The 21269-nt window shown below is 49.3% G+C and overlaps 6 protein-coding genes across 6 annotated transcripts; 2 read left to right on the top strand and 4 right to left on the bottom strand.

The window, feature by feature from the left end:
- Positions 1-326: 326 nt before the first annotated feature.
- FSUBG_5951 (histone demethylase JARID1) lies at positions 327-5881 on the bottom strand (the record flags this gene model as incomplete). The annotated part of the gene is made up of 6 exons (XM_036684102.1): positions 327-1461; positions 1506-4174; positions 4218-4309; positions 4475-5175; positions 5337-5371; positions 5423-5881. 6 exons carry the CDS (start codon positions 5879-5881, stop codon positions 327-329), a joined length of 5091 nt encoding a protein of 1696 aa, XP_036538523.1.
- Positions 5882-8060: 2179 nt separating this feature from the next.
- On the bottom strand, positions 8061-9072 carry FSUBG_5950 (structure-specific endonuclease subunit SLX1; the record flags this gene model as incomplete). Its single annotated transcript, XM_036684101.1, has 2 exons — positions 8061-8784; positions 8837-9072. 2 exons carry the CDS (start codon positions 9070-9072, stop codon positions 8061-8063), a joined length of 960 nt encoding a protein of 319 aa, XP_036538522.1.
- A 201-nt stretch (positions 9073-9273) lies between these two features.
- Positions 9274-10824, bottom strand: FSUBG_5949 (RNA splicing factor PRP9; the record flags this gene model as incomplete). Its single annotated transcript, XM_036684099.1, has 1 exon — positions 9274-10824. One exon carries the CDS (start codon positions 10822-10824, stop codon positions 9274-9276), a length of 1551 nt encoding a protein of 516 aa, XP_036538521.1.
- A 306-nt stretch (positions 10825-11130) lies between these two features.
- Positions 11131-12433, top strand: FSUBG_5948 (translation initiation factor eIF-4A; the record flags this gene model as incomplete). The annotated part of the gene is made up of 3 exons (XM_036684098.1): positions 11131-11239; positions 11286-12326; positions 12375-12433. 3 exons carry the CDS (start codon positions 11131-11133, stop codon positions 12431-12433), a joined length of 1209 nt encoding a protein of 402 aa, XP_036538520.1.
- A 1608-nt stretch (positions 12434-14041) lies between these two features.
- On the top strand, positions 14042-15631 carry FSUBG_5947 (HNM1-choline permease; the record flags this gene model as incomplete). The annotated part of the gene is made up of 1 exon (XM_036684097.1): positions 14042-15631. One exon carries the CDS (start codon positions 14042-14044, stop codon positions 15629-15631), a length of 1590 nt encoding a protein of 529 aa, XP_036538519.1.
- An 84-nt stretch (positions 15632-15715) lies between these two features.
- Positions 15716-18412, bottom strand: FSUBG_5946 (endocytosis ankyrin repeat Nuc-2; the record flags this gene model as incomplete). The annotated part of the gene is made up of 5 exons (XM_036684096.1): positions 15716-16967; positions 17021-17106; positions 17160-17838; positions 17886-18226; positions 18275-18412. 5 exons carry the CDS (start codon positions 18410-18412, stop codon positions 15716-15718), a joined length of 2496 nt encoding a protein of 831 aa, XP_036538518.1.
- Between the last annotated feature and the right edge of the window lie 2857 nt (positions 18413-21269).

The following is a 21269-nucleotide window of genomic DNA, read 5'->3' as shown; positions in this document are numbered from 1 at the left end:
GCTCAACGCCCTGGAGAATACATATCATAACCATCCATGTTTATAGTTTGGAATGAAAATCATCTCATTAATAACGTAACGTAGCTGCCCATTGTTTACCTATGTAACATAGCCTGGTCTGAAAACCAGTACAACCTCATCTCATGTGCGTGGCGTGGTATTCTCGAATCGCTCATCTCAGACGCCCTTGTATGGATCTCGTACAAACAAAATTGGCTCAACAACAAAAACAAACACCAAATGGCATAACCCACCCGACCCGACCTGACTCCTTTTCCTTCTTGGTATTTTTAAACCGAACGAAAACGCCATCATCCCCTGCAAACTCATTCCCCGTCTAGAAGAGCATCCATCCCATTTCTCTCCTTTTCCAAGGACGCTGTGGTCATGGTGACATCTCCCCCGGCATCCATCTTTTTCTCGTCATCTTCGTCTTGGTTCGTCATCTCCTTGAACATTTGGTCCACGTTGCCTTCTTCCTCCTTGATCAATTCTTCGTCTATCGGATTAGATACGCGCCTCTCGATAGAGCCATGTCCAGTTCCCCATACGTTGGGTCCCCACATGGCCTCGGCTTGTTTTCTGCCCAATTCGGTCCTCGCGAGAATCTCCAAAGCTTTGCTCTTCTCAGCGTCGGTTTGGAAGTTGAGGCCATCGTCGTGACCTTGAAGAATTCTGTCCTCCAGAGACATTGACGAGTAGTCAACCACCAGCTGCGGGCCGCCAGCTCCCAGGGGTCCAGCATGCATGCCATTGCCCAGGCTTACCGAATTGGTTCTTGAATGGCCTGAAGACTGCGATTCGCGACGCTCTCCGTGGCTGTTGGGGCTGCCAGCTTCACCGGAACGTGCGTAATATCCCGACCCTCCATACCCAGATCCGATTCCACCCATAGGATGCGACGCCGCGGCTGCCGCGGCTTCAGCGTTGGCTGCCTTCCGGCGCAGACTGTTCGCCTTTCCTCGGGCGTGCTCGGGCAGGTCGTCAGGATTGTCAACGCCGTACTCAACCAACATCTTCTGCAGTTTTGTCGGTCGCGGTTTTCGTGTGCTTCTGGACTGCTCCTGGATCGGTGGAGCCTCGGGGGCCACAGGGCACCATTTATGGAGTTCCTGGCGGAAGAAATTGGTCTCGTATGTGAGCAAGACCTCCGCCCCTTCAATCTTGCGCAGATAAAATCGTTGCGTCTCTGCCTCGGCTTCCGTAGACAATAACGGATTGCAATAGTTGGCAATATGGTTTCGGAAATTCTGTGCATTGTCGATGATTTTGTTGAGAACCTCCTCTTCCTCAGGTTGGAAGGGCAATAATGCCATTTCCTCCGCGAGGGCCAGCAGCTCCTCCAGCTTCGGTCGCGAAGCATCTCGGGGAATCTTCATCCGCCAGTCACAGATCGGACAAGTATATTTATCGTCCTCCTTGACCTTGCCGCGGGCAATCTTGAGACATTTATAGTGATACCTAGCGGTGTTAGTAGCGTATACAACATTCTCGTGACAACTTACCATTCGTGGCACATTTCGCACTCAATCATCATTCCCGCCTCAACCCTTCTGCAGATGCAAAAGACTTGTCGGGATCGACTTTCGTCCCATTTGCTGGATCCTTGCTCAGGGCTGACCTCTCTTGAAACCGGCTCCCCAGGCATTCGAGGCGTGTCGTTTTCAATGTCGAAGCAATCCATGTTGCGCTCTAGCACATACTCAAGATGACTCTTGAGGATATGCAAAGGGGCGTTGGATTTACCGAAGAGTTTCTTGCCTTTTCGCATCCAATCCTCATGACGCTTGCGTTCGTTTTCAAGTTCGAGAGTTCCATCTGGTTTCGAGTTGAGGTCTTCCAATTTCTTCTGGATCTCTACGACTTCGGAATACTTGGGTCGGTCATGCAAGTCGGGGAGCCGACACCGGTCCAGCAATGAAACGATCTGGCGCTGGGCTTCGCGTTGTTTGTGAAGGATTTGATCAACTGCGCTCAGAGTCTCTTGTGAAACGGGAAGCACGTTGATCTGCACTTGACGCGACAGTGCTTCAAGCTGTGGGTAGTGGACAAACTCAGCAACAATGAGCTCCTTGGCTTTCTTCTCCCACTGCTGCCCAGCGTGCATCTGGTCGCGATAAAAGGTCAAATGGTCGTTATAGGTTGGAATGCCAAGCTTGCATCCTTCTTCAATAAGATCCTGGACCTCCTGAAGAGTCATGTACACTCCTCGGTTAGCGAAGGCTTTCTCGTTCCACTCTGACTGCTCCAGCACCTTCATCAATTGGTCAACCTCAGGGATGTCCACGTTAAAGCCGCGCCCTTCTTCGAGGAGTTCCTTGACCGTCTTCTGTGACAAGGTGGAGGTGTTCCTCAAAGCCTGCGCTGCAGTGGTCTGGAATTGTTTAACGGCCTCGGCGCGCTCTTGCAACTGGAATATCTCTGGACAGTCAAAGCCAATGTGCTCGGCTTCATCGAGAAGCCGATAGATGTTTGACACATTCCGAGCCTCCCTCTCTTTTTGGTCCTGCTCAGAGTTGCCGATCGACTTTCGCATGCTCGATTGCCAGGCCTTGTCATTCTTGTGTCGGTTTTGCTGCTTTCTCACGATGAAGTTTGTTGCCTCGCCCACCCAATCATTGCATCGATTAACGAAATCCTGAAGGACGGGAAATGACGGGAGAGGGTAAGGAATGCGCTCGCCTTCGTGAAGAAGTGCACGGAGTGATTTGAGCGACGGCCTTGCCTCTTCTTCAAGTAGCTTGTCGTACTTTTCCTCCCAATGCTCGGGAGTCTGTGCTTTGTCCATCACCTTGCGGTAGATCGATTCCATGTCTTCGTCCGCTTTTCTAAAGAAAAGGACGTGTCCTTCGCCTTGGAATCGAGCTTGCTCGGGCAGATTACAGCAGGCGTGATAGCCTGCGTGAAGCAGACACAGCACCTTGCCCGACTGGAGGCACTTGAAGCGCGAGAGGTACGAGAAAGCCTTGCAATAACTGCAGCACTGCTCGTCTTCGTCTTGGACATCTTCGTCTTCTATCTTAAGTGTCAAAGAACATGTATCTTCGTTGCCTCCTCCAATTTTACAGTGATGAGGTGCTATTTCGAGATGCCTTGCGACAAATTGTTCCCTTTGATGCAGCTCTCGCTTGTGTATACGAGCGAGGGCGGGTGCCAGCCATTTCGCGGTTTGGATGGTTAAGCCTGTTGCAGCACTTTCTGCAGCGGTCCAGAGAAGCTCGTCGTGAGAGAAGCACGGTTGCCTTCGGAAGAGTTGCAATCGCTCAACACCAGCCAGTCCAAAAGGTTCCCAGTCTTGTGGCGCAAAGTTGACAGCCTCGTTGAAGTTGAATCCATGGTTGAATCCGGCATGGTAAGCCTGCGGGAAAGTGATCACAAGTTGGCCAGCTCTTTGGTCCAGAGCGTATACACGAACTCCGGCCTTCTTCAATTGTTCGGGGGTCAAGAGTGTGACAAGCTGGAAGAGCAGATCCGGTTGTGTTTCGAATAACTCTGGGACAGCTTCCTTCATGGCGTTCTCGAACTTTTCAGCGTCCTCCCCTGGGATACCGTACCAAGTCTTGGTTGCGCCGAGGTGCTGGTAGTTGGCAGAGTAGGCATAGTGATCCTCATTGTGCCAGCAGAATGTAGAGAAGATCATGCCGACATAGACCCAGGGAACTGTCATGCCAGAGATATCGGATTTAATATGTCTAAACAGACTCTCGGGATGGAACGGAAGAACGTTGAGGTTCCAAGGATCAGTCGCATACGGGTTTTGAGGGTGTCGTTCTGCGGTCGGGAATCCTGAGCCGTGAGTTGTGCAATGGATGTCAGCGCCGTACTCGACCTCAACCGTCTCTTCCAGGTCGGCAACCAATCTCCAAAACTCAGTCTCAACATCCTCCTCGGTGACAGGTCGATGGCAGTTGAGCTCGTGGTCGAACGGCATCTTCTTCTCAAAGTAACCCTGCTTGAAGTCGTTTGCCTTTTGCTGGAACTGCTTTAGCGAGTAAAGACCTCCCTCCTCGAATCCGAACTGGCCATCTCCGACCAGACATCGTGCGCAGTTCCATTCGTTATCCGGCTTTCGTTTCAGAGGCGGGTCGAGGCATGCTGGGTGGTAGGAATGGTCGCAAGACTCGCAAATCAGTAGGGAACCAGAATCCTCACCATTACCACAAGTTTCGCATTTCTACAAAGTCAGCTTATCCCCCTTTGAGAGTGATTTGACTTACCTCGCCTGGCGGTGGTGGCTCTTCTCGCGGAATCCTGGGCACTGAAGGACGGAATGGCGTCATGTGCGATCCAGCCACAGTGGGGACAGCATCTACGACAGAAATGTTAGTCCATGATCATGGAGCCAATGAAAAGCGGGATCGGTCATCGTAGCTAAAATCCCTGCGTATGGTCCTCATGTCGGAAACGGAAATGCTATGCGTTGCGACAACGTGGATTGACAGCAGGGAAGAGAAATCCAAGAGTCATCACTCACCCTTCTTGAGTCGCTTGCTGCGCCGGCCGCTAGCCGCTTCAGGGTCCTCGATATCGGTGTCCTTTCTGGCTGGTTCAGATGAGCTTTCGCAGCTTAGCTGACGCTTCAATGCTGTTTCTTTTAGACTGGAAGCTCGATTGTCTGGTGTATTCTTTGTTGAAGAGGCAGGGCTGTCAAATCTCTTAGGGTCAGGGGTGAAGCTTTTTGGCTCACTGGTCACACTGCGATTGACGCTTGTGAAGCCAGCATTCGCGGGAGTAAACCCGCCCGAGTTGACTGCTGTGAATCCACCAGATGTTGGAGCTTGAGAGGGTATGGCATCGGGCATGGGCGTGTCGCCATCCGTTTCCCTCTTCACTCCGATGATATTGGCCTGGAGTGCGTCGGAAGCATTGCGCGCTGGGGAATCACCACGGATGCTGAGGGGTGTGTTGGCATTTGATCGCTTGGCTGGAGTTTGCGCAGGACTCGGGGTTAATGGCCCGCCATACTCTTGTTCCAGCTGTTGGTGAACTCCAGGTTTCGCGAGTCGGAGGTACTCCTCGTATGGGCAAAGCCATCGTTGATAAGAGTTTTTAAGTGACGTCGAAAGAGACGACATGATCTTCCCACTATAGCCCAAATCGCGACCAATTTCTGCCCATTTCTTATGCTTACAAACCTTCTCAAAGCCGCCCCGCGACTCGACAGCTTTCTTTAATCTATAAAGATCAAGCGGTTTCTTGTCCACGTACGGTAAGCGATGTAGATTGGTGCCATGTTGCTTGTGGAATTTTGAGAGGCCATCAAGATATGTGAGGTTGGCACGTGTACCTGCAACGTGTGAGCCGAGTGCGATAATGTCAAAATGAGTAACACATACTCCCTTCCACCGAGTTCAGCTCTTGTTTTCGGGTTCTAAAATGGAATTTCTAAATAATTAGCACGAATCACCAACAGCTATCGCACATTGATAGCTTGAACGCGCTGGGAATGCGCCAATTGTCGCACCTCGGTATCAATAGCAAAGTCTGGATTCCAGGAATCCGGTGGAATGATCTTGCAGATGCCAAAGTTCTTTGCTTCCGGTGTGATTTTCCGCATGTATTCGAAAGGATCTTTCCATTCCTCTTCTGTTGGGCGGTAGGTCGGTGCTTCTTGTAGACCATGAGGACGGCTCTGCTTGACGACTGGCTCCCTGACTGCTGTGGGCTGTCCGCGACGTTCGACGGAGGTAAGATCCAGCGGAGCGCTCGTGAGGGAGCTGAGAGGTGTCTGTGGATTGATCGGGTGATATCCATTAGAATTCACCTTGGGTTTCGGTTTCGATGAGGTGCCAGCGGGAGTACTGGGTGAGCTTCGCGTGCTTGCATTCGTGCTGTGGGTGGCTGCAGGAGCCGCGGCGCCAATAGTTGGCACTGACACCATGGTTGGAGCGGGCGACGATGCGTTGAGCGGCGACTAATAGGGAAGAACGGATTGGGATCGGTCGAGCGTTACGATTACGCGGCGTACATCGACTTCATACTCGGGCAGGCCGTCGTCAATAATTCACCAGCATCGCAGGCTACAAGGTCTCAATCGCGACGAGGGACCAAGTGTGAATGATGACTAGAAAGGCGATGTATAGTCGAGCTTCGCACCTGGGTTCTCATGTTAGTGGTGAGTTGTACTTGATTGATACCATGGAAGGGAGTACGAGGAAGTATCTCCAACTAACACGGGATATACTCACGAGTAAGTGGATATAAAAAAGGCCGGCTGTGCAAAACACACAGAAGTTATCGTGACTTTCGAATCAAGTACCCGAAGTTGATGTATGTCGTGGTAATGGCTTGAAACAACCAGTCAGCCACTCTGATAGGGACTGTTGATGCTGAATGGAAGAATTAAGAGTGAGGAAGGAGAGGAGGGCGAAGGGTGTGAGTGGGAACGGAAGTTGGGAAGGTGGGAATGGGTCGAGGGAATCCCAGATCTTGGAGGCGCGAGCGAGCGACGAAGGACGGACGGTACCTAGACACACAAAGGGAACCCAGAAGGGACAAGGGACGAGGGTGTGAAGGGAAGGAAGCCCAGGCCAGGGTGCGGCAGGAGGTTCCTGGTAAGTGCACGCCAAAGACTAAAGTGGACTGGACGGGCAGGGAGGTACTTCTGTTTGGCACGATTCTGGCGCCAGGCACAAGTACCCGCCGCCTTCTCTGTCACTGACTGTACGGAGGCAGGGCCGGTGGGTTCGGACCAGCAAGTACAAGAATTGCTGTGGATTTTCTGGACAACTACGGCTCTAAAATGCCCATCGTATCATTCTTTTTATATCACCAACTATATCGCGTTCCAACGATGCCTTTTCTTCCCAATCAAGACTCTGTTGGCTGTTTCAGCGCTCAAAAACGCCGTCCTGATACAGGGCCCCGAAAACTCATGTGGCGGACCCACTAGCGACGACATCCGGCCGGTGCCCCCATTACCGAGAATCACATCGTCAATGTCCACAAAAGTAGCATCCAATGTCAAGAACAAAGAAGATGTCGGCTCAAGAGACCCTTTGTCGGCACGCGGTCAATGTAGCGCCTGGGCCTAGTCGAAACTCTAACCAACACATTTGCGACGCAACCGCTAAATTCAGGGAGAATTCCACAGCCTTATGAGGCATATTGGTATCCATTGAGCATCGCCAGCTTGTGACCCGACACATTCAGCATCAATATCACGATCAATGCGAAGGGGACAAGTCTGACAGACGAGAAAATATTGATCTTACGGCCACGTCGTCATGGAGAAGGAGGTATCCGAATGCGGCAGGGCATGGGTGACATTGAAACCAGTCACGCGCTGACTGGCATCATCATATTCCTTGTCCAGTTGTGTGGCTGCCTTTTGTCCCGCTCAATAGCGATGGCATGCCCCTAAAAGTCTGACGGCCACAGAGACAAAAGGCGGGCCCAGAAAAAATCCAATCTGATATCGAACTCTCAATGAACAGGGATTCGTTAATAATGGACCGCTTACGAGCCAATCACGATGAGATGACGTTCAGCACAAACGCTGGGGTCCTGGTCAGCATCATTGCGTGGGGAACCGGGGCGCACGATGAGTTGGGTGGTGCAAGAAAACTTCTGACGTTAAATTGAGGTGCTAAGAATACTTAGTCAAAGATCCTATAAATATATACTAAATTATGCTAAGTTTACCCAAGGCTTTTTGTCACCTAGAATAGAGGTCCTAAGTTTTATTGCATCCGCTTAGGCTTCAAACAGAGTGCCTGGAGCAAGATACTTGGGACCTCAGTTCTGAATGACAAAAAGACTCTAGTGGATTCTGCAATAACTTAGAAGGCCTTCCGCTGAGCCAATATTGGTATTCAGCTTCAAGGCTCCAGGTTTTCTTGCTTCTTGGGTTGATGCTTCAAAAAAATAATGACAGCAACACCGTAATTCGAAGGCTTAAACTTTCTCTGCACTACCATCATGACGACTGGCTATCAAGCTGGAGTCGACGATTGATCAAAAGCATGCTCACATCTATAATCTTGAGCATTGACAATAATTTGACGAAATGCAGAGCGGGTATCTTCATATTAACGCCAAAAGCAAAAAACAAGCCATCTTCAAATATTCTCCTCAGCTTCAGCTTCAGCCGCAATCTCCTTCTTGGTCCGCCGTTTCTTCTTGAGTAATTTCGCAACCTCCTTCGGTCCCCTTACACGAAGAGTCAACTCCTTCATCATGTCGCTCCAGTTTATCTTGCCGCCACAACTTAGACATGTGCATGACAAGGGAAGCAATATCTCCTTGGGTTCTCCTTTGAGAGCGTGTTTTGACCAGCAGTCGAGATGACCCATTGCTTCGCATCCGTCGTGAGGACACATTGGCTGAAATCCTTTTCCTGACTCGAGTGCTTCGTGGCAATGGACACAGTTTCCTTCTCGTTCAAATTTCACGACGTTGTGTGCCTTCTCGACGTATGGCTTAATGGGCGCATAATCCAGTGGCAGGGCGTGAATACCCCAGGGCTCAACAGATTTGGTCCCATTTGACCCTTCATCTGGTTCATAGTCTTCGGTGATTTTGATACCCTCCCGAGGTGTTGTCTCCTTGGCCTTTAGCCAATTATCCCAAGCTCTCTTTGGCTCTGGTACAAAGAAGTGCAGGGTAAGTGGCCAGCGTGCAAAACTCGACACGCCAACGAGCAAGTGAAGATTCGATACCACAGATCTCAGACTGTGGATAGGCTTCCGGGACTTCCGTTGTCCCTTTTTCCGAGGTGCCCTTGTTGTTATGCGTTCCTCTGTTGAGATATGTGTCGTTAAATGAGGGTTCGTTAGAGCCCACCTGTGAAAACTCAGTCAGCCAAAAAACTTCACACACTGCGATTTTGACGCACTCAAATTTCAGGGCAGCAATCGAACTTGGGAACCCAGTTATAAGTATCATAACCTCCCATGGCCGTAATGTGTCTTTTGCGGTGCGTACTGCACCACCTCGTGCTATACCATTGTGCTGGTTCAGACGTCTTGGGGGATGGGGCGTTGAGCCTATGTATATTGATGCATGGCGCTTTGTTGAACGGAGCACGTATACGGCGTAAAGGGCTGGTATAGGTCTTGAGAGCTGTGACATGATTGTTGATGATGGAATTGGTGGTGATGTTTACTTGGTGTGAGCGTGAGTTGGAGGGGCGATGGAGTCATGACTAATCAAGTCATGATGCCTTGACCCCTTTCATCACGAGTAATGAGACAAGCCATCATGATCGCGTTAAATGCCATGAATTATTGTTGAGACTCCGGTCTCGTAGTTTACCATAAGATACAAATACATCTACAACAATCCCTGCTTCTGCAAATCCAAGTAAACCTTCTCAGGCATGACATTGCCCTCCCCATCCTCCATCTGGACTACACTCCCTTCATCAACCTTTGTACGCTTCTTTTCCTTCTGGATCTTGTCCCACAACTGCATCGCCTCCTCAATGTGGGTAATATCGCGGAACAACGTCGTATTGGTGATGCCCAGACACTTAAGACCATAGATATGTCGCGCTTCATTAAAGTGCTTGTCGAAGGCTCGTCGACCCATGTATACAAAGTTTCCGCAGATCTCGCAGGGGAACTCGACACCGAGTCCGTGAAGGCGGTACAGCCAGAAGGGGATTGGCTTGCCGTCCCATGCGAGGGGCAGTTTGAGGGGGTTGTAGATTCGCTCCTCACCGTCTTCGTCTTCGCCCTCGCCGTCGTCTTGGACTTCTTGGGATGTGTCCTCGGCATTGAAGAAGTTGTCGAGTTCTTGGGCGCGTTCGCGTTCGGTCATGCCTTGCTTGCGCTCGACATTGACTCTGGTGTCGCTTCGCTCGGTGCTCATGGCGCTGGCTAGGCGCTTCACTCTGTGCTCTCGTTCGGCCACCGCGCGCTCCTTTAGTCGTGTCGCTGAGACGGTCCCAGTTGCGCCGTTGGCTGGCGAGTCTTGCTCTTGCCGTTGTTTTCGCTGCTCGGCTGCCTTGATGTGTTTTCGCCCTGTGAGATGGTTCTTGTAGACGTTTTCGTTCTTGAACTCCTTTCCGCAATCCTCACACCATACAGCTTCTGCTGTGCTGGTCTCCTTTGCAGTGGCGTTTGTTGAATGCGAGTCCTTCTCCCAGCCCTGAATCTCATCCTTGTCCCATGCCGTCTCGAACTCTTGGTCAAACGACGCAAGCACCTTGTCCACGTTTTCCAGCGGTCGTGTTCGTCGCATAAAGCTCTCGAGATACTCTGCTAGTTGTCCAACATACTTGAAGTACTGATCCGTCAATTTGTTGGCTCGTGTGACTCCGCCATGTCCAGGTGCAAAGCTGTCAAAGTTCTCAAGATATTGCAGATATGTGAGTCGTCGAACGTTGGGAAGATTGAGGTAGGCCTCGTGGCAGATGTTAAGATCGAAAAATCGTCCATATGCTTCCTCTCCAGAAAATAGAGAGTCGACAATAGATGGTAGCGGCTCTCCATCTGATTTCTTGATCTGATATCGCTGCTCCGAGTTTTCTGCTTGTTCGTACGGGTATCTCTCGTGATGTTCACGAACACCTTTGAGCTGCTTGTAGAACTCCGCGAAAGGGTCGCCTGTACCAATCTGCTGAATCTCTTGCGCCCGGACACCGTTTTCGTCTTTGTAGATGTCGAGGAGGTTTTTCGACTGAACCTGGATCTGATCTAATAATTGAGAAATCTCATGATCTCTGTTGAGGCGATCACGGATCTGCAAAGTCAGTGGACGCTTCAACAAGCGTTTTGAGCTACTCACATGTCTGGGCTCATCGCGAATGCGATCAGCGATACCTTGTTCCAGACGCTCAAGATCCTCATGGATGTAGCGCTGCTCTTCGAGAACGAGCATCTTTGCGAAACTTGTGTAGAAAAGCTCTCGCGGGTATCACAAATTGAAAATACAATGATCTTCAACAGAATGAAGATGATAAAAAGTTGAGATGAGCTTGATGCTTAAAAAATTACGGAGCCTGTCGCGAGTTCCAGTGGCGTTCAGGCGCGCGATTCTCGACCGAAGTATATCCGGCGCGCGCCCCGAGTTACGTCTTTGCTCTAAAAGTTGCAGACCAAAACTTTGATACCAGAAAAAGCCCCAACTTCATCGCGAAAGCGTAATTCTTCACCTCACAAATATCCATCAACAACATACGAAATCATGGCTGAAAGCGCTGGAGGAATTGATCGAAAGGCCGAGGAGAGGATGGAATTTTCCACCTCCAAGGAGGTTACGGTCCATCCTACTTTCGAATCGATGTCGCTGAAGGGTATGTCGTGAGGCTCAGTTCTGTGATGTAGCTAATGTTTTGGCAGAGAACTTGCTTCGTGGAATCTACGCTTACGGATACGAGTCGCCTTCTGCTGTTCAGTCTCGAGCCATCGTTCAGGTCTGCAAGGGTCGCGACACTATTGCTCAGGCGCAGTCTGGTACCGGAAAGACAGCTACCTTTTCCATCAGTATGCTGCAGGTCATCGATACCGCGGTGCGGGAGACACAAGCTCTTGTTCTGTCACCGACACGAGAGTTGGCTACTCAGATCCAGTCCGTTGTGATGGCTCTGGGCGACTACATGAACGTGCAATGCCACGCTTGCATTGGAGGCACAAACGTTGGCGAGGATATCCGCAAGCTCGACTACGGTCAACACATTGTCTCAGGCACCCCAGGCCGTGTGGCCGATATGATTCGACGACGACACTTGCGCACCAGACACATCAAGATGCTGGTCCTCGATGAGGCCGATGAGCTTCTTAACAAGGGATTCCGCGAGCAGATCTACGATGTGTACCGATACCTCCCCCCTGCCACTCAAGTCGTGGTCGTCAGCGCCACCCTCCCATACGACGTTCTCGACATGACGACCAAATTCATGACCGATCCCGTTCGCATTCTCGTCAAGCGTGACGAACTGACCCTCGAAGGTCTCAAGCAGTACTTCATCGCCGTGGAGAAGGAGGACTGGAAATTCGACACGCTATGCGATCTCTACGACACCCTCACCATCACGCAAGCCGTCATCTTCTGCAACACCCGACGCAAGGTCGACTGGCTCACCGACAAGATGCGCGAGGCGAACTTTACAGTCAGCAGCATGCACGGCGACATGCCCCAGAAGGAACGGGACAGCATCATGCAGGATTTCCGACAGGGTAACAGCCGTGTTCTCATCTCGACTGATGTGTGGGCTCGTGGTATCGACGTTCAGCAGGTCAGTTTAGTTATCAACTACGACCTTCCTAGCAACCGAGAGAACTACATCCACCGCATTGGTCGAAGTGGTCGGTTTGGTCGCAAGGGTGTTGCTATCAACTTTGTTACCACCGAAGATGTGCGCATCCTGAGAGACATTGAGTGTAAGTGTCCTTGGTATCGTCTGGCCATGGATGAAGCTAACGTTTTAGTGTACTACTCTACCCAGATCGACGAGATGCCCATGAACGTTGCCGACCTCATTGCATAAGTAAAGAGTCGGTACTTCAGTGACATGCACAGTCAATCAGAAACCAAGGAAGAAAGGACCCGCGTCGAGTACGTGGTGAAGAGCGTGGAGGAAGGGGGCCGTGTACTATGCTTAGTAGGTTACCCATCTGACCTTCATATCCTCTGAACACAACTAATCCAACCAGATTCAAAGTGCAGCAGAGAACCAGATTGCCAAAAAAAGAAGAGAAGAAGGGGGGGCATCAAAAGGACCCTGAACTTTGGGACAATGTAGTCAAACAAAATAATTCCAAAAATTGATACAGAACAAATGATCCCGTCTTATCGCTCTCGTCGCCCGAACTTTCCTAAACCGTACAAGCACCATCTCTGACGTGTGTGGGCCGAGATGATGATCCTGGTCAATGCCGAAGCCCAATTTTCACGTCCATGCTTTTTTGCTGTTATCACGATCAAGATGATGGAGTTTGTTTCTTTTACGTGATGGATTGCTTTTTGGGATCATCGTGAGGTCTTCCCCACGGGGTCAAGAGATTGCAACTGTAAGATATCGCGAGGTTCTCTGTGGTGGTTGTGTTTTGAGAATAGAGAACACTGATGCTTGACGTTCATTTTAGCTATAGTGCATAAGCCCTGTGGGCTGGGCTGTACCAGTTGTACTCAGCCTCAACAACTTATACGTCGGCCAACTCAGACTTCAGAAGCAGATACTAATGCACGAACAAACTAGTCAAAAACATTTCCTAATTCTTACACATCTTGACGTCGAGTTACAAATGCCAATCATTCTCGGCCCAGAGATACATACTTGTACTTTTCTCCAACACAAGACTGAGGTGAGGTCCTACTGGTATCTGCTTGGATCCTCTCGCTATAACTCCTCCAAAGTCTTACGCAGGCCAGGAATAATCTACGGCAAAATGATCAAGAACGGCGTCCCATCCTCAACCTTATACCACCGCCTCTCCCTCTCTGCATCCCTCGCCTGCGTTTTCTTGAAATGAGAATTCACACAAGTCATTCCAAAGGGATAAAAAAACAAGAAGCTATAATAAATAGCAAGTCGCAAGACTCTGCAGATGACGACCCCTCCCTTTTCTGTCCCTCATTACCCTCTTAGGAATGTTAAAGCGATAGCTGACCTCTTCGTAAATTAACAACCAATAACAATTCCCCATGGACTCGTTCTAGATCCAATATCTCCAACTTCCATCCTTATCAGCTCCCCTCCAAAAAAACCCATGAGGTAATGCGACCGTTAGATAAGGTACCGACCGGCCGAGTCACCCGTGCAGTCCCTGGAAGCGATCTATTCTCTAGTTGGAAACCCACCCAGAAACCTTCAGATCGCCTGCACTAAACTGAAAAAGGTGTATACTTTGCACGTTGTTTCTATACGGAGGTTTCCTAGCGCACGGGCTGGTGTAACTTTGGAGTCTGGGGTAAAAAGATAAGTGATGGATATATAAGACGCCGATGTCCCGTATATCACTTCAATCTCAATACCAGAGAGTTCGATATCATACTTGATATACGTCTTTTATACAGTTTACTTACTTCACTGCCAGAGAATGATCACACCCTTCTACTACACTCATCCGACCATCGACTCAAGCTCTGGCGTACCATGGAGAAAGCAACACAAATGAACCAGGCCGAACGCGATGCCCTCGACCTCGCAGCCCTCGGGCACGAGCAGGCACTCTCCCGAAAATTCAGCACCCTGAGCATGCTATCCCTAGCCTTCTGCATTCTCGGAACATGGGCTGTCTGCGCACAATCCCTCGCAACAGGTATCCAGAACGGCGGACCAGTTACTTGTCTCTGGGGTCTTGTTCTCGTCACACTCTGCAATGTCTGTATCGCCATGTCATTAGGTGAAATGTGCTCTAGCATGCCGTCTGCTCTTGGACAAGCGCTCTGGGTCGGCAAGCTTTGGAAGACTTCGTGGGGCAGGTTTGCGAGTTACTTGACGGCGTTTATCAGTGTTGTTGGATGGTGGTGTCTCTCTGCTTCGCAGATTGCATTCATGGCGGAGTTTGTGCTGTCGATGAAACTCATGTTTGATCCGGAGTGGACGGGGATGAATAACGGATGGGTCATGTTTCTGGTCTACACTGGGATCAACATCTTGTTTACCTTTGTAAACTACGTCGGCTGCCGATCCGAAAAGTTCCTCCCCTGGTTCAACAACTTTGTCGCTGTTGGCTTCGTCGGCCTCTTCATCGCATTCTGTCTCGTCCTTCCCATCCTTGTTGGAACAAACTCAACACTCGAGTACCAATCACCGAAATTCGTCTTTGGAACTTGGATCAATGAAACGGGTTGGGCTGATGGCGTTGTATGGTTCCTTGGACTCGTTCAGTCTGCGTATGCCCTCACTGCATACGATTCTGTTCTTCATATGGTTGAGGAAATCCCCGCGCCTCGACGGAATGCCCCGAGAACAATGGTTTTGGCTATTGTTATGGGCGCAATTTCAGGATTCATTTTCTTGGTTGCTTGCCTCTTCTGCATCCAAGACCTTGCTACGACCCTGGATGCTCCCTCTGGATTCCCTTTCATTGAGGTTGTTCAGAATGTCGTTGGTCTCAAAGGAGGTGCTGTATTGATTGCCCTCTTCACCTTCAACGGATTTGGTCAGGGCGTGTCAATTCTCACTTCAGCTTCGAGATTGACATGGAGTTTTGCTCGTGATCGCGGTCTACCGTATGGTGATTACTTCGCCTACGTCGACCCCTATTGGCAAGTCCCTGCACGTTCTCTGATCCTCCAAGGAGCTTTCATCAACATCCTTGGATTCTTGTACTTCTTCTCGAGCACCACCCTCTCGGCCATCTTGAGTGTCAGCACCATTGCTCTGACAATCTCATACGCCATCCCTATTGCTGTCTTGATGGCTGTTGGTCGAGACAAGTTACCCGCGGGAGGAGAGTTTGGCCTTGGAAGATTTGGACCCGCACTCAATATCATTTCCATCATCTACACCGTCATCACAACTGTTTTCTTCTTCTTCCCCGGGTCACCAAACCCAGCAATTGGAGACATGAACTTTGCTATTGTTGTATTTGGAGTCATGTTGGTCATTGGACTTGGGTTCTGGGTTATCAAGGGCCGAAAGTGTTTCTTGAAGATCGAAGACTTGTCTGATCATGTTCTTTATGGTCAGGGAGATGATGAGCAGACAAGGACAGAGGAACTCGCGGAGAAGAGATGATTTGTAAATAGCTAATTTTGCAAAGAATATACAATCTATTACTTTGTGTCCTGATAACAAGATATCTTATTGTTTCGGTTGGTCTTAGAAAAATTCCTTCATCTCAGGATCCGCTAATGTTTTCTCTTTCGCAATCACCGCTCTTTCAGTCTTTTCCGAAATTTCATCATATTCCTCGCATATAGCCTCCTTCAACTTATCCCACTGACCATCTGAAACATAAAACTTCAGTCCTCTATACCAGCCAGCAAGTCCCTGCCGGAAACCGGCCTCATTTCTTTTGATCAGTGTATCGAGGAGTTCTCTTGCGGCTTCTGAGTCTCTATCTTGTATTGCTTCTTGAATGTCCCGAAGAGTTGACATGTGACGCTCCAAATTACGTATCAGCAACTTGAAATAGAATCTGATGAAGTCCCCTTGTTGCTCTTGACTTGGAATAGTGTGGAAATTCGAGAAGTATTTATTGAAAATCCACCTTAAGCTGCCAAGAGGAGTGTCGCCCACGCGGAGGTCTCGAAGTTGCGGATCGATTTCCTCAAGATCTTGTTTTGCAAGGTAATGAACAACATCAAAGTTGTCAGAACAAGCTACTGTATGTAGAATGCCCTGCCGATTCAAATTGATGGCACCAAGTGATGCCCCTGCCCTAACAAGAGCCCCCAAGACCGGGACATTGCCTTTTTGACATGCCCATAAGATTGGTGTTAAACCAAGATTATCTTTCGATTCAATGTCTGCCCCATAATCTAGTAGAAATTTTATGATCTCGTGAATCTCCTGCTGATGTTCTTGACTTACCCAAGCAAGGTTGTGCATTGGAGTTCTAACATAATCATCGGTCTTCGATGCAGGCGCTCCAGCCTCGAGTAGCAGTCTGACACAGGCCGAGGACCCTGATTTGGCAGCAAGGTGTAGCGCAGTTAAACCTTGCATATTGCCTTGACTAATACACTTCTTGCACTCGCTATTTTCCAAAAGTTTCCGTAACATTGTGTCGTTCGCATCATCAGCGGCTAACATGAGGGGAGTATAGCCCGCAGCATCTTGCCGGTTGACGTCAGCATTGGCTGCGATCAGTTGCTCGAGTCCTTCCAAGTTGTTCTTTTCAATTGCGACGTGAATTGGGGCCTGTCCATATTCGTTGAGTTCGTCGATAGCCCATGGTTGCTCCCGCAATGCGTCCAACACTCCTCCTCCTCCTGCGGCCGCTTTGTGAACTTTAGTTGTGCTCACCTCGTCCCAGTCTTGCACGAAAGACAAGGTTTTTTCTATTACCATGTCCGTTTCAGGTCTGTCACCTTCAGTATGATATGATTTAAGTTCATATCCGATATTCCTAACCGGAATTAGTGGTACCATCGCATGCTATTTGTTTTGAACGAGACGAACCTCGGAAGCCTCTGACTTGGCAATATATTTCCCCAAAGCTTGAGAAGAATTTCTACAGAGTCAGGGCTTTCACTGTACAATGCCATCTGGAAATCTCATCAACAAGAATATCACGCTATCGCACGCCTGGTTCACTTACCGATAATAAAGGCCACTCATTTCCAACTGTGTCATCTGGAAAGTATACAATCCCCTCTCTAATGCGGGCTTCTAGCAAGGATGGGTTTGCCATCGTAACCCATAAGTCATCTTTAGATTCAAGAACCCTGGATAGGCGTAAGGAGAGGCTAATATTGGGTCCTCGGGATGCCTGAAATGAAAGGACACCTGCCCATAGCCACCTTGGGAGCCGAAATTCGAACTCGGCGCTGGACCTGCATCTGCATCTGCTTTGCGAACTGGCGTCGTCGGTGTGATCATATCGAGTGAGCCATGAAGAGAAGAGGGAGACTGCCCATACACCAGTGCGGTCTCGTCGTCCTCGGTGACATCGACATTGGCATTTCGAGCCACATGAACGTGTGCCCAGTGGTTGGACTGATGACAGGCTGACGAAGCTCTCCTCCCGGAAATTGGTAAGGCCATGACCTGCATTGTTGCTCGAGAACATTTTCGAGTCCTCGGCAGTTCTGTTCTCTTCCGTTGCTGGCGGATCCGGCTGGTTGTGAAACATGGTGCCTTGCGTCCATGGTTGTAAACTTGTGACTGAACTTTCCGGCATGATTTGGGGTCCCTGGAGTAGTTTAGGTAAAGTCTGAGAGAGATTGTGAGTCTCTTGAGTATAGTAAGTTAACTGTTGAGTCACACGATGAAAGAGACTGTTAATGTGTCAGTTTAGATACCGGACGACACCCTGGGAACTCACACTTCTTGTCGCACATTCCCCCTATCTATCATGGAAGAGACCCTAAATGTGATGGCCATGTGCAGATTGGACTTTGTAGCCTGAGCTCTCTCCCGAAGCTCCTCGATTTTGCCGGCATCTGATAACCACTTGACCTTATCTGTGTATCTCTTCGGGTTGTGGACTTTGCGAGAGCGTGAGTACTTCTCCACAATCTCATTAAGCTCTTCCAGTATCTCTTCAAGCTCTTGTATTGTCAAGGAGACTAGCGGGTGTTCTGAAGATCCAAGGAGTCGTTGCGCTGGCATCATCGGGTCCGTCTGTTCTCTGGCCTGCATGATGAAGCAGTCGATCATGAGGATCTGCCATTTTTAGCACAAGTTGTTCCCACGTTAATTACTCGAACCTACTTCCTTCCTCAGTTTATTACATTCCCCCTTCATATCCGAGTTTTGGCGTAGAAAGTCGACAGCCTTGAGTGTCCCTTGGACAGCCTGCGCCAGAGCGATAGAGCTTGCGATCGCTCCAAGAATTTCTAGACCTGACATCGTGGAAATTACACGCAGACAGCGATGAAAGTGATGTAACTATTTCGTAGGTGATGCTTCTTGTTCGACCTGAAATGATTGGGATGTGAATGGAGACGAAAATAAGAAGTTGGGCGGCACTGATCGAATTGACAGCCTGATGAGGCTGTGCTGATGTGCCTTGGGAGAGCGCCACCTAGTAAGACAGTGAGGCTGGAAGCAGAAGATGACGAGTGATGGTATTCAATTGGAGATGGCGGCCAACTCTTCCCTTCTATTCGGTAGAATGTAAGTATTTACTGATTGAGAGAAGAAGGCTTCACAATACCGCCTACCGTGAAGCTCATCTTCATACGGTCTCTGTACAGTCCAGAGTTTACTGCGAGTTCTTGAATGAATGGCTCAAGAAAAGAGCGTGACCAACACCAGCTGAAGAGCTGAGCATTGGTTGGTGTGGTTTATAGCCAATTAGGCCTGCAGCATTCTGTCTCATACACCACACTCAGAAGTCTAGAGGACACAGCCTACTCGATGGGCAGTAAAAGCATACACAAACAATTTGTTAATTACGTTTACTCTAGGAACTGAAACTGTAGCATGCTAATTATGTCTCAACCTACATTGAACCGATGAGGCTATTCAGAACCTACCCGAGACACGTCGCTACAGCAAGCCACTCTAACAAGTTTGAGGGTAAGAGAAAATTAACGGAACCAGCCACGAGTCTATGTCTCGGATTACTTCTAAGTCTCTAATTTATCTTTTAATCATTTACCCACTCTTATAAGCTCAAAATCATTGTTGCGTGCTAACCAGTCTCGATCTCAAATGGCTTAGGCAGTATGATTTGAGAATAACATGACTCCTAAGCATACTCCAGCGCTGTATGAACCGAGCCAAGATTCATGGCAAGAAAGATGTCCTCAGTTTCTATTTCTGGGCTCACATAAAGTAACTGTTGGACGTTCCCAGTGGAGCCTGAAGTTGAAGGTCATGTCCGCAGATTACAGTTATTTCCATGATTGCCCTTCTCGCAATCCCACCTGGACCCTGTCCGACGGACATATCGTCAGGTAACATGACTTATACACGCGGCAGCAAGTTTGATGATCCATGAGCTTAAACGCAACGTCAAACACGGCTCGTTGCAACAACTCGGCAGTTAACTACAGTCACAATTCATTCTATCTGCAACCCATTGCCGACGGAGCAAAGGTTACAGTCACAACTTGTGAACTTAATTTGAATGCCACAACTGGACGTTTATGCCTTGTACATGTCGTGACGTTGTTGTTATGCTATCTCAGCTGAACTAGTGTAAGGCATGAATAAGGCTGAAAGACTACTGGCACTTATCAGTGCACAAACTCAAAGGTAGGTAGTTTCAGATATCGACGCCGCGTAAACCCATCTTCAGTTGAGTGTCCCTTGATAAGCACCTCCGAGCAGCTAAGCTGCTCAACCGCTTGTGGCTGCTGATGAGACAAAGCTTAGCATTCATGCTGTTCAGGCAGCAGGCCTCGAGTCCGTTTAGGCTCGCATTCTTTATCCAACTTGGTCCTCGAGGCGCAAGCACTGGACAATTTTGGACACTTGCGATATCTCCTATTACATCGTTGACGTAACGATCATCGCCGATTCATGTTCATCCAGACTAAATCTCATCGGAACTGTCACCACTCACAAAGGACCTCAGTTTCAGCCCAACCTCACCCGGAAACAGACAAGCTTCGATCTATCTCATCACCAGCATGCCATTCCAAGTGCGTTTCAGGCAATCAATCGTCATCCCCAACCGAGTCAGCTACCGTTTTCTGTTGCTCTCCTGTCGCAAACATGCCCACCCAAAAAAAAAAAAAAAACCTCCGCCGTTAGCCAGGACAAAACCCGTATTCTGAAACCCAAGCGAGAAAGTTTAAATGACGAGAACAGCCTAGGTTACCGGCTCTCTGGTCAACGAAGCGAAGGGGATCTTCGGAGGGAAGGTCTGTTTCTGGCCATGGCTGAAACGGTCCGGGATTGCCCCTGGTGAGTTGTTCTCGAAGAAAGTCGTTGGGTCTAGGGATGGGAAGTGGGAGATGGTGCAGAGGATGGGATGGGGGCGTGTTGGATGATATTCGGAAATGGTTTCTTTTTGGGAGATGCATGGTTTGGGTTGATGGGATTTATGCGCTTCTGCGGCGTCAAGAGTCCCCAGAGTGTGGTAAAACGTGGTAATGACAGGGGGAGTTACTGCTGCCTCGTGAACCCTGAGAAAAAGCTGTATTCTTTTCGGTATCTCTCACTCTTTTCTCCATCATCTCGATGACTTGTCTCAGCCAACCTTCACATGTTCTCAACCCGGGCACAGAGATGGTCCTGACAGTAGGATAAGGATCAGGTCATCACAGCGTGAACTGGAGATCAAAGCGCAAGAGTCATGCAAGACAAAAACCGTCCACAGTCTGGGGCACGGCACAGACACGGATTTGTATCTAGGACAAGCCTAGTTGAACCTAATGCAGAAAGCCCAACGCCACGCACATGGTCAATATCCAGTAAAGGCTGAATGAGAGTTTACCAGCTGGGGAGCAAAGAGGAAAGGTTGCCATGTGGGATGGATGGGAAGAAAAGAAGAAAGGGCGTTGTTAACGAGAAACTGAAATGAAATGACGGAACCGAGGGAGCGTTCGGGGAAGATTCCCGGTGGCAGGGGGTGGGTTTTATTGGGGAGACATGGGATTTGTGAAAGCTGGTGAATGAGTAGTGATGAAAAACAACGCAAAATGCTACTGAGATATTGGGGATGCACCGTAATATCGGCCATTGTACGTATGTAGATATCGGCCAAGTTCGTGCCACCCTTTCGTCCGAATTGAGGCAATCGTGAAAAATGGTG

The sequence above is a fragment of the Fusarium subglutinans genome (assembly GCF_013396075.1).
Source record: "Fusarium subglutinans strain NRRL 66333 chromosome Unknown NRRL66333_c0000060, whole genome shotgun sequence".
Classification (NCBI taxonomy): domain Eukaryota; kingdom Fungi; phylum Ascomycota; class Sordariomycetes; order Hypocreales; family Nectriaceae; genus Fusarium; species Fusarium subglutinans.
Note: the sequence above shows the minus strand (reverse complement) of the source record. Positions and strands in the feature narration are given on the sequence as shown.